The sequence below is a fragment of the Pelobates fuscus genome, chromosome 4 (genome assembly GCF_036172605.1).
Source record: "Pelobates fuscus isolate aPelFus1 chromosome 4, aPelFus1.pri, whole genome shotgun sequence".
Taxonomy (NCBI): domain Eukaryota; kingdom Metazoa; phylum Chordata; class Amphibia; order Anura; family Pelobatidae; genus Pelobates; species Pelobates fuscus.
The window spans coordinates 255,736,432-255,751,184 of NC_086320.1; the positions used below are offsets into that span (position 1 = coordinate 255,736,432).

General features: G+C 40.7%; 1 protein-coding gene across 1 annotated transcript in view; it reads left to right on the forward strand.

The window, feature by feature from the left end:
• Positions 1 to 501: 501 nt before the first annotated feature.
• Positions 502 to 14,753, forward strand: part of ITGA9 (integrin subunit alpha 9) — a 496,852-nt gene continuing 482,600 nt past the window's right edge. Inside the window, exon 1 of the mRNA XM_063452059.1 lies at positions 502 to 831. Coding sequence (XP_063308129.1) covers positions 653 to 831 — 179 coding nt within the window. The 5' untranslated portion in view covers positions 502 to 652. The remainder of the gene's footprint in view (positions 832 to 14,753) is intronic.

A 14,753-nucleotide genomic window follows, 5' to 3' on the forward strand; every position in this document is an offset into this window, starting at 1 on the left:
TAAATTAAATGTAGATATCCATACCTATTTGTTATGCGTGCCTGCATCCTTACTCCGACAGTCATTATTAGAACATAGAAATGAGCAGAGAAAAAATAGGGAGAAAAGAGGAGCTATGAAACAATGTTTTTATTTTACTTCTTTACTTTGCTTTGCCTGAACTAAATTGTGGTGTCATTTTCTCAGTATTTACTATTAATTTTAATTAAAAAATGGCTCATTCCACACAAGAAAAAAAAGGTTAACATTGCAAATATTTTATTCAATGGTGTAAATTCCAGAGAAGTGTGGTTCCCCTTTAACTCCCACACATGCATGTTTACACTGCGCTGCTTACCAGTCTCTACACTAGGTGGCGCTTTTGTTCTGGCCCCATACGTAATACTTTTACTGAGACCGAGTTCTTGAAAAATCCACTCCCTCGCTGAAAGGATGTGCCTTGATTTCAGAGTTGTAAAAGAAAAAAAGTCTCTACTCCACTATTTGGTCACCGCTCACCCTCCTGCCACACCTCTTAAGATATCTCACCCTTGGAAACATACTGATCTAACTAATTAACATTTCTGGCTCCTTTTGCAAGTGCTGCTGGTAGCAAAATCTCTGCAGAGAGAGAAGTTGAACAAGCCTCAGCAGTTTTTGGATCTGTCACAGGATGGCTGGGTTACTACGCAGAGCCGAGAGGAGTCCCTTTAAACTGCTGCTTAGTATGGCTTCATTGAGTGTGGTCTATTGCTATAATATCGATTTGGATCACCCTATTATATTCCATGGTCCCAATGGCTCATTTTTTGGATATTCTGTTCTGGAGCATTCCCATGATGATACACGATGGTAAGTAACTAAGCCTGCTCTGTTTAGCCTCCAACCCCCTCCCTCCTAGCCTCAGTCGTTTGGATAGTTTTTATGCACTGCTACCCTATGACTACACAAGGCTGCATTGTATATCCTGCGTATTATATAGGATAGCATCACACAAGCAAGCTTCCAGTAAGATTTATTTAATATACCATGTGGAATACCGTATATTATAGAGATTGCTATGGCCAATTCCTATTGCACATCAACACGTGTGTATACGGATCTTTGTAGTTTATGATCAAGTGTTGCAATGTTTTTAATGATATCCATTCTAGAGTGATTATACATCATAATTAAAAACAACCAAACACTATGTGGTGGGGGGGGGAGGGGTTTAAATAATTTTTAAATAATTCTGAACTCCATATGGTTTGCAATGATATAATACTTTAGTTTGTCCAATTGGCCTGTGACAGGTAATTCATCCATTTGCCAAACCGTTTACTGCTGCATCTTTTTAATCTTCTTATACATGGATTGATGCTTTATAACTTATCTCGGAGTCTGGGTGACTTTAATGATAGATGTCTAACTTTTTGGGTAACTGTGTTTTTCTGAAATATCAACTTTTATTATTAGTATTATTATTATCATTATTATTATTATATGCATTTGATCTAGACTAGAGACTGGTATTGACAATATATGTGATTTAAGTAAGTTGTGCATTGCACAGCTATACAATAGTGTTTTATTTTTATCACCAGTAGGCGCAGTGTCCTTTGATATCACAGAACATTATATACACTTCACATTGCACAGCATATTAAACCAAAACTGATAAGATGCTTAAATGCACACAGGAAGTGTGTGGCAAGCTTTTGATAAACAGCCAAAGTGATGTGAAGTACATGGTTGTGTAGCTCAGATGCACAACACTCTTCAGAATGGATTTATCCATTTAGCCATGACAAGAAGATTAAATATGTGTGTGCATCATCATATACAGTTTGAATTAGCTCAATATATTAATAAAAACAAAACAATCCAAACACTTAAATCACTTTAGCTTGCTCATACCTTATGTGTGAAATATTTTCTATTTTTTTTTTATTTATTACAAAAAGTGGTGATTTTAGTAGAAATTTGCACATTTATAAATTAACCTTTATAACCCTCCCTTCCCCCCCCCTTCCGGTCTGTCAATCAGTCTTGATAATTCTTGGTGGTTTAGCTCAGTGGGGCTAACCTCACGGCAGTCATTGCCAAGAGCATCTGTCTTTAAAGACTTCTCTTTGAGATGCATTGGGATGTTTCTGATTGGACATCTACGATTGTGAAGGGGGGAAAAGGGGAGGGAATCCAAAAGCTGCAGACAAGAGATCTGCACTTTTTGTAAGCTCATTTTAGATATAACCCCAATGAAAACAATGGTGAATTAAATGCATGCGTGATTTTATTGGGAGTATATCTACTAAATAGTGATTGGAAAAAAAAAGGATTAATTATTTAAGCAGTGGAGTGGCCAACATATCCAGGTGGATGCTAGAGGTATGTCCTCTACATTGCACATTACTACCTGATCATGCCAAACCTTATCCAGGGTTGATGAATTTGTGTTTCTGTGAGATAGAGAAAACAACAGCATTCCATATTTTGTACTACCAATTCCATAATTCTAGCTGAGTATTACAAAGAATCATGGGTATATTTCTGATACAAACGGTGAACCTACCTGTTGGTTTCTCCTGCAGTAGGAAGTGAATTATGACAAATGTTTGGAAAGTAAAATGCTGTGAGATTTGCTTTGTTGATGCTTATTGTAGAACTTGATAGTGGCAACAGCTTGCTCAGTACATTTGATTTGATACACGTGATGATGGCATTTTATCATAAGAATTGCTTAACTCCTCGTCCGGAAGCTTTTGGACCCCTATTATTCTCCAACAGTTACCATTCATTTTTAAAAATTGGGGTTATTTAATAAAGAGAAGTGTCAAGGCAAATTGCTAAATTTACAGCAGTTTGTATGTAAAAATTCCCTACTTTATTGGTGAGAGAGTCATTTTAAGTTCAAATTACAAAATTGTCGAAAAATGAAAGAAAAAGATCAGTGGGATATTGACCACTAACTCACCATTTGCACCTTGACAAGAACAAAGTGTTTCAATTCTTCCAGTCTGTAGCAGCAGTGACCATCTTTCAGAGTGGAAAAAATCCAGTGTCTGACCAGCTTTTTCCAACTGTGTCTACGGGGTAGCAGGCACTGCAAGAATATAAGTATGTTGCCAATTGAATTTCAGCTAGAGCAGGGTAACCTAAGTTGAAAGATTGAACTTGAGGAAAGCCAATTTCTCCATCAATTGTGGGAACATTTGTAACTATTGGGGATTCAGAACATTCCCTATAACAGTTCTCACTTGCTTTACAGTGGTCAGAGGACATGATAAAAAATCGCCAGGTGATTTTCTGAGAATTCTGTTTTGACATCCCCGTGGCATGAAACATAACAATGTTCAAGAGTGGACTGGCAGACACATCCATAGGAAGATGTGGACTGGGAGTTTGTCTGTGTCTCACTAGTCGCCATAGGCATGCACAGCCTATGCTGTGTGTGAGGGTGCTGGTAGTGTGCTATGTGGGTGAGGGTGTTTGTGTGTGTGTTTGTTTGGGTCCTGTTAGTGTGCTGTGTGAGGGTGCTGTGTGTGTGAGGGTGCTGTGTGTGTGAGGGTGCTGTGTGTGTGAGGGTGCTGTGTGTGTGAGGGTGCTGTGTGTGTGATGTGTGTTTGTGAGGGTGCTGTTAGTGTGCTGTGTGTGAGGGTGCTGTTAGTGTGCTGTGTGTGAGGGTGCTGTTAGTGTGCTGTGTGTGTGTATTTGTGAGGGTGTTGTGTGTGTGTGTGTATGTGTTTGTGAGGGTGTTGTTAGTGTACTGTGTGTGTGAGGGTGCTGTGTGTGTGTGTTTGAGGGTGCTTTTATGGTTTGTGAGGGTGCTGTTTGTGTGCTGTGTGTGTGAGGGTGCTGTTTGTGTGCTGTGTGTGTGAGGGTGCTGTTTGTGTGCTGTGTGTGTGTGAGGGTGCTGTGTGTGTGCTGTGTGTTTGTGAGGGTGCTGTGTGTGTGCTGTGTGTGTGTGAGGGTGCTGTGTGTGTGCTGTGTGTTTGTGAGGGTGCTGTGTTTGTGAGGGTGCTGTGTGTGTGTATTTGTGAGGGTGCTGTGTGTGTGTGTGTGTTTGTGAGGGTGCTGTGTGTGTGTGTGTATTTGTGAGGGTGTTGTGTGTGTATTTGTGAGGGTGCTGTGTGTGTATTTGTGAGGGTGCTGTGTGTGTGTGTGTGTGTGTGTGTTTGTGAGGGTGTTGTTAGTGTACTGTGTGTGTGAGGGTGCTGTTAGTGTACTGTGTGTGTGAGGGTGCTGTGTGTGTGTTTGAGGGTGCTTTTATGGTGTGTGTGGGTGTCGTGTGTTTGTGAGGGTGCTGTTTGTGTGCTGTGTGTGTGAGGGTGCTGTTTGTGTGCTGTGTGTGTGAGGGTGCTGTTAGTGTGCTGTGTGTGTGAGGGTGCTGTTAGTGTGCTGTGTGTGTGAGGGTGCTGTGTGTGTGTGTTTGAGGGTGCTTTTATGGTGTGTGTGGGTGTCGTGTGTTTGTGAGGGTGCTGTTTGTGTGCTGTGTGTGTGAGGGTGCTGTGTGTGAGGGTGCTGTGTGTGTGAGGGTGCTGTGTGTGTGCTGTGTGTGTGAGGGTGCTGTGTGTGTGTATTTGTGAGGGTGCTGTGTGTGTGTGTATTTGTGAGGGTGCTGTGTGTGTGTGTATTTGTGAGGGTGCTGTGTGTGTGTTTGTGAGGGTGCTGTGTGTGTGTTTGTGAGGGTGCTGTTTGTGTGTGTGTGTGTGTGGGTGCTGTTTGTGTGCTGTATGTGTGAGGGTGCTGTATGTGTGTGCTGTGTGGAGGTGGGAGCAGGTTAGTAAATATCCCTCCTCCCTTCTTACCTTATGTAGGTAGGAGGTATCTTTGCTGCCATGTGCCATTCCTGGGCTAGAGTTCACTCTCGCGGCAACCCTCAGATCTCACGAGAGGAACCCGGTGGAGCTGCTGGCTAGAGCTACCCAGGTCCTCTCCTGCCTCCCTCCATGCTGCTGTGGGCCGGTGATCTCCCCACCGGCCCATGGAGTCTTAGAGCAGAGCTGGCGCTCGAATGGCGCTGGCTCTGCATGAGCCAACAGGGGAGATCTCCCCTGCCGGTCTCAATCCATAGGCGTGCCACGGGGATTAGGGTGTGCCCAGACACACCCTGTGCGCACGCTTATGCTAGTAGCACTAGACTTAACATGCTCTTGCTCGGCCTAAAGGTAGTAGTAGAGGAAATACAGATGGTGAAAGTTGGTTGAACAGAATCCAATGCAGTACCAGTGGACCTTCTGTCTGCCCTAGTACCTTCTCTTTCTGCTTTTTCCCTCAGAAATACAGACTTTTGTCTTTGCACATGTTGTTTCAGACCAGCACCAGTGAGATGACCATTCACTCTCCACCTTTCCACTTCCTCCATGCATAATATGCACTCTACAATTCACTCTTCTGGGAGGCTGTCAAAGTAATGCTTAGCTTTGCTCTGGCACAATCTTGCCTCAACCCTTGGTCTTGTGGCTGATTAAGATGCAACAACTTAAAAAAGATTCAAATCTACCCACAACACTAGACTGTACACTTGCATTTGGTTGACTTATGCTAATGGTAAGGGTGAGTTACTCACTGGGTGAGCTACTTCTGGCACAGGTAGGAGATGATGCTCCAACTGTATCATGAAATAATTCTACTGCAGATAGAGATGGACTTAGACAAAGTGGCGAGTGCACAGTAGTTACAGAAAATAGTAGACTGCTGCCTCTGTTCTCCATGCTCTCCTCTTCTAATTACTCTTTAGTCGATATTCCCATGGATAGATTTAAACATACCAGAGATTGGGGACACTACTTGGCTACTCTCTTAACCTCTTCAGTAAAGTTCTCCCTTATTTGCTTCTTGGGAGGGGGCCTCCCATACATAGGAAGTAAAACAGGAAATGGCAACAAGTCCACTCATTTCACCAGTCCTTTGCTCAGAGCACCATAAAACACAGAAGCTAACCTAGCTGTGCTAGAAGGAGAAAACACCTGCTTGAACTAGCTGTGCTAGAACTAGCTTCAGTGCCAGTGGAAATGGCAGCAGATGTGCAGCATGAAAAGGCTGAGAAACATTGAATTGAATTTAACAGACTTGCTGCTAATCCCACTATCCTGAGGCCGAATATTACAAACGGTGGTGGTGGTGAAGGAGGTGACAGCAGTTGTCATGTTTGAGGAAGCGGTGTTTAAACTCCAATAGCATGTGGCATTACTGCTGATGGTGGACTTGATCCCTACACCTACTCTTCCTCAATCTTTTTTTGGAATAAAAAAAAAAAACATTATTATTATTATTATTATTATTATTATTATTATTATATAAAACATATAAATGTAGATTGTTTTGCTCCTCTTTTCCCCTATATCCTGTTTTCGTAACTTTTTCTCCCTTGATCTCTGAAGCAAATAGTAATAAAAGTGCTAAATATGTACATATTAATATTTTATATATATATATATATATATATATATATATATATATATATTCATTATTATTATTTTTTTTGCAGTACACGGATTGGTTAATTTTCACATCCTTATTTTCCAAAATCTTTTTTTTTTTATATATATATATATAACAAAATGTGGATGAGCTGAAGTGCCATATGGCCAACATTCATAAAAAAAATCATTTTTGTTTAAAAATATTTTTTGAAAAAGGTAACTGCAAGCTATGGAGGTGGCCACATCTCCAATATCACATGTAGACAATAATTGAAGAAGACCAGGTGCACAATGCTTGATAAAGGGCACAGGGTGACTGATACATTGCCACAAATGTTAGATACTTCATTAAAAGTCTGCCAAGCAAAGAAAATAAATTGCCTTTTTTCTGGATTTACAATCAAGCTGTGACAAAAGGACAAACCAGTATAGAATGTAACACATTAAATCAATGCTTTCCTATGGGGAAGGCCTATTGCACGTGCGGCACAAACTACAGGTGCATTAGGTTCCCCCACAGCGCTGTTGTCGGAGGAGGAGATAGGGCAAGTTCCAAGGGACCTTGAGACTAGGATAAGTTTAGTATAAAAAGGGTTTTTAACCCTTTATTTGCCAGGAGGGGCTCATGGAGGTGTGGGGCAGAGGAACACTTTAGTACAGTTTTGTATTCTAACACTAAAGTGTTCCTTTAAGCATTGGGGCTTGTGGAATCCTAAGCCTAAACTATAATTATTGCCCTCCAAATGACAGGTGCTAGAGAAAAAGTGATAGCGACAATCTACTAGGCCCATGATTAACTTTTGAGTCTATGACTCCATATCATTTGTTTTAAACCAGATATCTGATGTTCTCCCAGTACTGACGTGTCACAAAGCCCAAATATGTTTTATTTTTAACTGATGGCATTATTGCTGCGAGTAGCAACATGGTTCCACAGTTTGCAGTCATAACTCGCCCCTTCTGCCATGGTTTTTCCAGGGCCACACTTCCATACACCACTGAAAGTACTATGCTCAGAATTCCCATTGTAGCCATTTTAGTAAATAGTATCAAGGTTTTTGTAGAATTTCAGATTGTAAGGTTTATGGTTTAAGTTCATTTTAACACCGTTTATTAAATCAAAATTACCATGCATAAGTAAATGCAACATTGGGAATTTAGTTGTAATTAAGTGTTCTTGCATTGCAAGACCACTTAATGTTATCTCACATATATATTATTCTTATTATAGCCAAATTTACCACCCTAACTCCTCCCACAGTTTTTACACTACATAGACAAAAATATACCAAAACGTGCAGATTGTTCCCGATCGGATTGCTATTACTTTGTGGAACGTTTTGCCGAATGGTTCACGGAATATCGTCGTTCTTGTGGCGAAATTGGTCCCATAGGAATGAATGGCAAAATGTTAAAAACTAGAGTGGGAGCTGGCAAAAGCCGAAAAATCAGGACATGATTTCTAAACTGTAGGTATGGGTCTTTTGATTCTCACAATATAAAGCTCTTCGCTGTAGGATGTATAGTTTTTAAAATATGACCGTTTGAAGATGGCAACCGCCAAAATACTCTGACTTGTGCCAGGCTGGAGCAGCAAGTGATGTCATAGACAGGGCCTTTTGTACACCTGCTAATGTTTTTATAAATGTATGTTTTAATGTAACTGTGAAGCACTTTGGGCAACAACGTTACAATTAAATGTGCTATATAAATAAATAAAAGTTGAAATGCATTTCTCACTCTATCAAGCTTGTGTCAGGGTTTCTTTGCTGTTTTAAACAGCAACCCTTTCTGTTTCAGTGACTGAGTTTTAAGCTGCAATTACTATCAGCTCCTTCAGCATGTTGCCACGGTTACTCACCTGCGAGTAGTAATCAACCCTGCTGCTAATCAGTTCAGCCTATTTAAGCAGCAAATCCCAGAACCTCCTTGTCATTGCGTGGTTTCCTGTTCCCCAGAAGTCTCCTTGTTCCTGGTTCCTGACTCCGCTGCACGATCCTGGCTTGTCCGACTACCCGCTCTGGTGACTGACCTCTGCTTGATTCCTGGACTTTGCTTTTTGGTTATTTATTTGTTATTTATTAATAAAGGTGTTTTTGCATCTAGTTCTGTTTCTGTCTGGTTCCTGGTCCCTGACAGCTTGCCATGTGCACTTTTTAAATTTGATCAATCAATTGGTTAGTGTAATGTTTACTATCTTTACTCACTCCAAACTCTCCACACAGTTACTCTTCCCAGTCCAACCTTTCCACAGTTACTACAGCCACTCCAACCACTCAACAGTTACTCAAGCCACTCCACCCAGTTACTCCGACTACTGGTGGAGGCAAGAACACCACACAATTTCCCCAGAAATTGTAGCTTTTCTAGTTGTATATTCTTTTAATTAATTTTAACCAAGTTTTGAAATGTATACCTTGTGAATGTTATTAGTTTTGATACTAGCATCATCCACTTGTGTGTTGTCCAGGCCCTTGTAAAGTACTGAAGAACCTCAAAATGCATTATAATATCATACTATATAATAATATAGTATTTCACAATATGAAGCTCTTTGATCCGGTAATAGAAACTTGCCATTTTCTGCAGAAATGTTCCTTATTTAAATAAAAAAAAAAAACGCAAAACAAAACCAACAAACCACTTTGTGGTGAGATGACAACTTATTTAGATCACAAGTAACTTGTAACATGTCTCCATGTTTTATTAAGAGATATAACTCGCTCTTTGGGGTCATTGGTTGTTCAGTTAGCACATTGCTGTCCAGCTGGAAGTCTGCAGTCAAAAAACATCCCTCAGGGGATTTTGTAAATTCATTCTGTCTGAAAACTCTCTGGAGTCTATTCATAAAACCCAGACTGGGGCCATCTGAACCTGAGAGGTTATAATACATGTGTTTAGACCATAAGGAATATCACTGTGGATATTCACTGAAAACCTCAGACCTAAATCAAGAGATAGAGAACAGTTGTTTCATATTTGGGACTGTGCTAAGGTCACAGCAAATTTAAAAGCAAAGTGGTATCTATCCCATTCCCTTCATTATTACCGTAGGCTACAATTGCTGTTTTATCTCTCACAATCTCATTCAGGCAGCAATACTCGACAATGGGCACAGTCTTTATTAGTTAAATGGAACACTATAGGGTCAGCAATACAAACATGTATTCCTGACCATAGTGTTAAAAACACCATCTAGCCTCTCTGCCCCTCCACCTCCCCTCCCCCCCCTCCACCACCCCATCCCCCTTATCCCCATAAATATAGTAAAATATTACCTTTATTCCAGCTTGCTACTACTGGATCAGCCCCTGATCTGCCTCCTTGGCTGACATCATCAGAAGTGACGATCTGAGCCAATCACATAGGTATGCATTGGATTGGCTTAGCTTGTCACTGAGTCAGATCAGGGGCAAAGCCAGCACAAGCCAAACACAGCCATGGTCAATTAGCATCTCCTCTTGAGCATCTGAATCAACGCATCTCTATGAGGAAAGTTCAGTGTCTCCATGCAGAGAGTGGAGACACTGAATGGCAGTTCTGCATAGTGCCCCAGGAAGCACGTCTAATAGCCATCTGAGGAGTGGCCAGTGGAAGTATCCCTAGGCTGTAATGTAAACACTGCCTTTTCTCTGAAAAAAACAGTGCTGGCTGCAAAAAGCCCAACGGGACTGATTATACTCTCCAGAACAAATACAACAAGCTGTAGTTCTGGTGACTATAGTGTCCATTTAACATATGCAATCTGCATAGTAGTAATATGCCCGAGCACGGGTCTACTAAAACATCTGCCTCAGCCATTTAAGGCATGTTCTGTAAGAAGAGATACAGCAAATCCCATATATACGTCTCAGTATTATTGGGCCTTGTCAGTGAGCAGAAGTGACTTTCTAAATGTGATAGTCAAACTGAGAATCCTCTGCCAAAGAGAACAAGAGAATCACTTGCACACAAAAAGGGCTTATTAATTAAACTCTGAATTTAAGTGAATTTTAGACAGCAAAAAAAGCTGGGTATCACGTGAGTATTGATGAGTTGGAGAGTTTTTCCAGTTTACTTTTTGCCTAAATTTTGCAATTACATTTTCAGTTCACTATTCCTATGTGGTTAGTGAATAAAGACGTTGGATGTCACAGATACGTTGATGGGTAAATTAAACCTAGCCTATCTACATAAATCAAATCTATACTTAAATGGACACTCCAGAACCCTAAAGCACTTTAGGTTGCTGAAAAACTTTGTGTGAATAGTGTGTCCTCTGTTTTATATTTTGCAAAAAGTGCATAATTCTAAATAAATTGCCACTTATATAGAGTAACCCGGTTACACCCCCACAAGCTGACAATGGTTCTGTTACTTCATGATTTGGTTAGCACATTAAAACTAAAGAGGGCAATTGTCCAGAGCACCTGCCTTGCAAAGACTTGTCATTGAGCTGAATTGGGAAATCTGGGCTAGGTTAGAAGTCTGGGCTAGGTTAGAAGTGGTGGGGTTGCAAAGGCAGCAAACTGAAGGTTTTGCAAGCTGATTTTAGATACAACCTCAATGAAAACAAAGCCTAATTTAATGTGTGGTATTGCTACTAAATAGTGATTTAATTTTTTTTTTTTTTTTTTGGTTTGGGCAGTGCAGTGTCCCTTTAACACTGCCTGCAGAGATGAGGGCATACTCTTCACCAATTTTGCTCAACTAACATACAGCTGACTAAACCCTACATCAAAAAGTCAAGCTAAAGGGTCAGTCCATGACTACATAAGAACTGGTATCTCAGAGGCATTACTAAAAACCCCAGGGCCCTTATGCACAAATTGCCCTGGGCACCTCCAATGTGTCTCATCCCTCCCAGCCCCTCAATGTGTCTCATTCCCTTCCCCCAGCCCCTCCATGTGTGTTATTCCCACCCAGCCCTTACATGTGTCTAATTTCACACAAAAGCCCCATCCATGTTTCTAATGTACTCCCCTCAAAGCCCCTCCATGTGTTTTATGTCCTCCCCAGCCCCTCCATGTGTCTAATTTCCTCCCCCAAAAGCACCTCCATGTGTCTTATCTCCATAGCCCCTCCATGTGTCTCATCCCCCCAGCCCCTCCATGTGTCTCATTTCCCACCAAAGCCCCATCCATGTGTCTCATTTCCTCCCACCTAAGCCCCATCCATGTCTCATTTGATCTCTCCAAAGCTCCACATGTGTCTCATTCCTCCCACCAAAGCCCCATCCATGTGTCTCATTTCCTTCCCCAAAGCCCTTTCATTTGTCTAATTTCCCCCTCCTAGTCCCTACCATGTGTCTCATTTCCTCCCCCCAACCCACTCCATGTGTTTAATTTACTCCAATGCCTCTGGGGAGTGTTTGTGGGGATGTTAGTTTTCATGTTGTATATATGTAGGGACACTGTGTGTTAAGTTGAATGTGGGGGGAGAGTACTTAGGGGATACATATGTGGGAGTACACTGCGCGTGTGTGGGGTTCTGGTATAGTGTGTGGTGTTGCATATTTGTGGGAATGCTGCTTATGGTATTGCATGGTTTTAGTCTGCTTGTGTTATTACATGTTTATGGGAATGCTGTTTGTAGGGAATACTGTTTGTGGTATTGTGTGGTTTTAGTGTACTTGTTTTACTGCATGTTTTTGGGAATGCTGTTTATGGTATTGCTTGGGGAGGAGAGGCTACTTGTAGTATTCTGTGGATGCTGCTTGTGGTGTTGCATGTCGGGGCACTGCTTGTGGGCTTGTGGGAGTGTATGTTGATGGGGTTGTGGTGTAGTGTGGGTGCTGCACTCTGTTTGTAGAGGTAGGGGTTGTAGTGTTATTGTTGGGGGGGAAATAGAGGCTTAAGTTTGTGTGTCAGTGTTGGGATTGGGGCTATAGTGTAGGAGAGTAGATGCTATTGTTTGTGTGTGTATGTAGAGGGGTAGGTTCTGTACTGTGTAAGAGTGAAATTATGTCTTTAGTGGAAAAAAGCGGCTGTCGGGTGGGGGACCAGGTGCAAATGTAGGGGGGGGGGGATTGGAGCTGTAGATGTATGTGGGGCTACATGTTAAAAATATTTATAAATAAATAAAAAAAAAGAGAGAATAAAGTTACCTTGCTTACCTTGATCAGGGAGGTGGGAAAGTTGATCCCTGGTGTTTAGTGCAATTATTATGAGTTCTGCATCTGTGGTGTGTTCAGAAGATATGTAGTGCTGTGCTCTCTCAATGAAGAATCAGAGCCTTGCCATGGTATACCACTCCAGGGTATGCACCTGGGAGGAGCAGACTGCAAGCTCTCTGGGCCCAGCAAACATTTGTCTCTGATGCCTGTGGTGGTGGTAGCAACCCCCATCTGCCACTCGTAACTATTCCTCTTCTAAAGGGTAACTCTAAACAGCATAAACACCTCAGTTCACTGTAGTGGTTATGATTGTAATAGTCTATGGGTAGTGTTTTAGAAAAGCTATGGCTCTACCAGGCACCCAAAGACCACCACCTTTCATTGGCGAATTTTATAATTTATTACAAAAATAGCTTCCTGGCACAATTACTTATTATGCAGAAACACCGTCACTGTTTCATTATGTGTTACTTAGCAAATATTCCTATGTAATAGCACTTTATCCCTCACCGTAACATTACAAAATGTTTTGATTTTATCTTATATCTGCAATAACAATCAATACATATGACCGCATGCTTTGGCCCTGCATGTAAGCAGTGGTTCCCAGTATTTTGAAAAAGGTTATGTGCACACCCACCAGATGTTTATAGACACTAACTTGGATTTAACAGCTACTTTTAGGGTGGGAACCTTGATGGGGGTGAAGTCTTCTTTAGAATTGCAACAGCAACATTAGTCATCTCTAACTTTAAAGGGCCAATAGTCTAACTTTGTACACCTACTTCAACAGTTGTATTTGAGTTTCCTCTGGGAAGAAAAGAATCCTATAAATACAGAGCTTGGTATTTCTCAGCTCCTGGCTTAGGCTGCAAATAGTTTGTGGCTTCAGAATGCCTATTGGCCGCAACATTTTATTATGTCACAATTTTAAAAGGATGCCACGGATTACTGCCTGCGGTATAAGCTTGAACATTTATAGGGAAGCAAAATACTAGGGATTTGACTCCGAAAACCATCAAAATATTAACCCTCTAGAAGCCAACAAGACCTTTTGATATAGTGAGTTGTCACTTGCGATTACCAAATGGTACTTAGAAACCCAAACTTGGTAGGATGCAATGAGAACCCTTATGAGTTAGTGCAATTTAAACATGGACATTAACTATAACAAATTAATTTTCAAAAATAATAATAGTAATAATACTCTATTACAGAGCATGATGTAGTTCCTTCCAGATTTTAGACTATGTCTCTGACAATCTGTCACGTAAACCCGGGGATCAAGGAAATTCTCTGCTATTAGACCTTAAACGATGTACACATTTCAGAATATTAATATTATCATATAAAATAAGCTTTTTTTCAAAAACCTGTTTAGTCTCAGTACATACGTTCTAAATCAGGCTATATACCATTTAGTAACAAACAAATACTACCTGTCACACCTAACAACCTATATTTAGCCACCAACTTAGTTAAATTCACAAACCCAATCACCAGCTATTTCCTACCTACTTTAAGCATAATACAGGCCCTAATATAAACATTGTATACAGATTAAATATGCAGTGACATACATGTGTAAGCAGTCTGCACATTGAGGTTGGCCTAGGATGTTGGGAATGTAATGTGTGTTCTATAAATAGTAAAGAGAGAGAAAGGTTGCACAACCTTTCTCTCTCTTTACTGTGTATCTTTTATATAGAGGGTTAGAGGGTTACCCTCTAAAAGGTCGCTGCCTGTTCATTATATTATTAGCGCTAACCTTACCCTGTTTTTATACTGTGTTCTATAAATGTCCACAGTGTTATGAGTAATAATCCTTGGTACTGATTTTAGGGGACTAGGTTTCACATGATGCCTTTTATTGTGAAAGGAACATATGATTGGGGGGAAAGAGATGTTGAAAGGGAAAAGCTATTTAGATACAACAATTTGCAGCATTAAAATTACTGCACCCATGAAAAAACAAAACAAATGCAATAAAATATATACAAAGTCTGCTTTTAATTAAATTACTTATTTTTTTTATAATTTTTTTTTACCCTCAAGAAATTCTGCAAATCATTCACCCATTGAAGCTAAACTGAATTGGGTCTTGGTGAGACATGCAACAAATATAAACTGTATTGAACTACTGGCAGCTGTGAAGATTTAAACAGTCGATAGATATCATCACTTGACAGTATCTCTTATTCACTGGATAGCAATCAATTGCTCAGCTGCAAGCCTTGTTAGTAAAGCCCAGTACCAAATCTGAACATAAAATT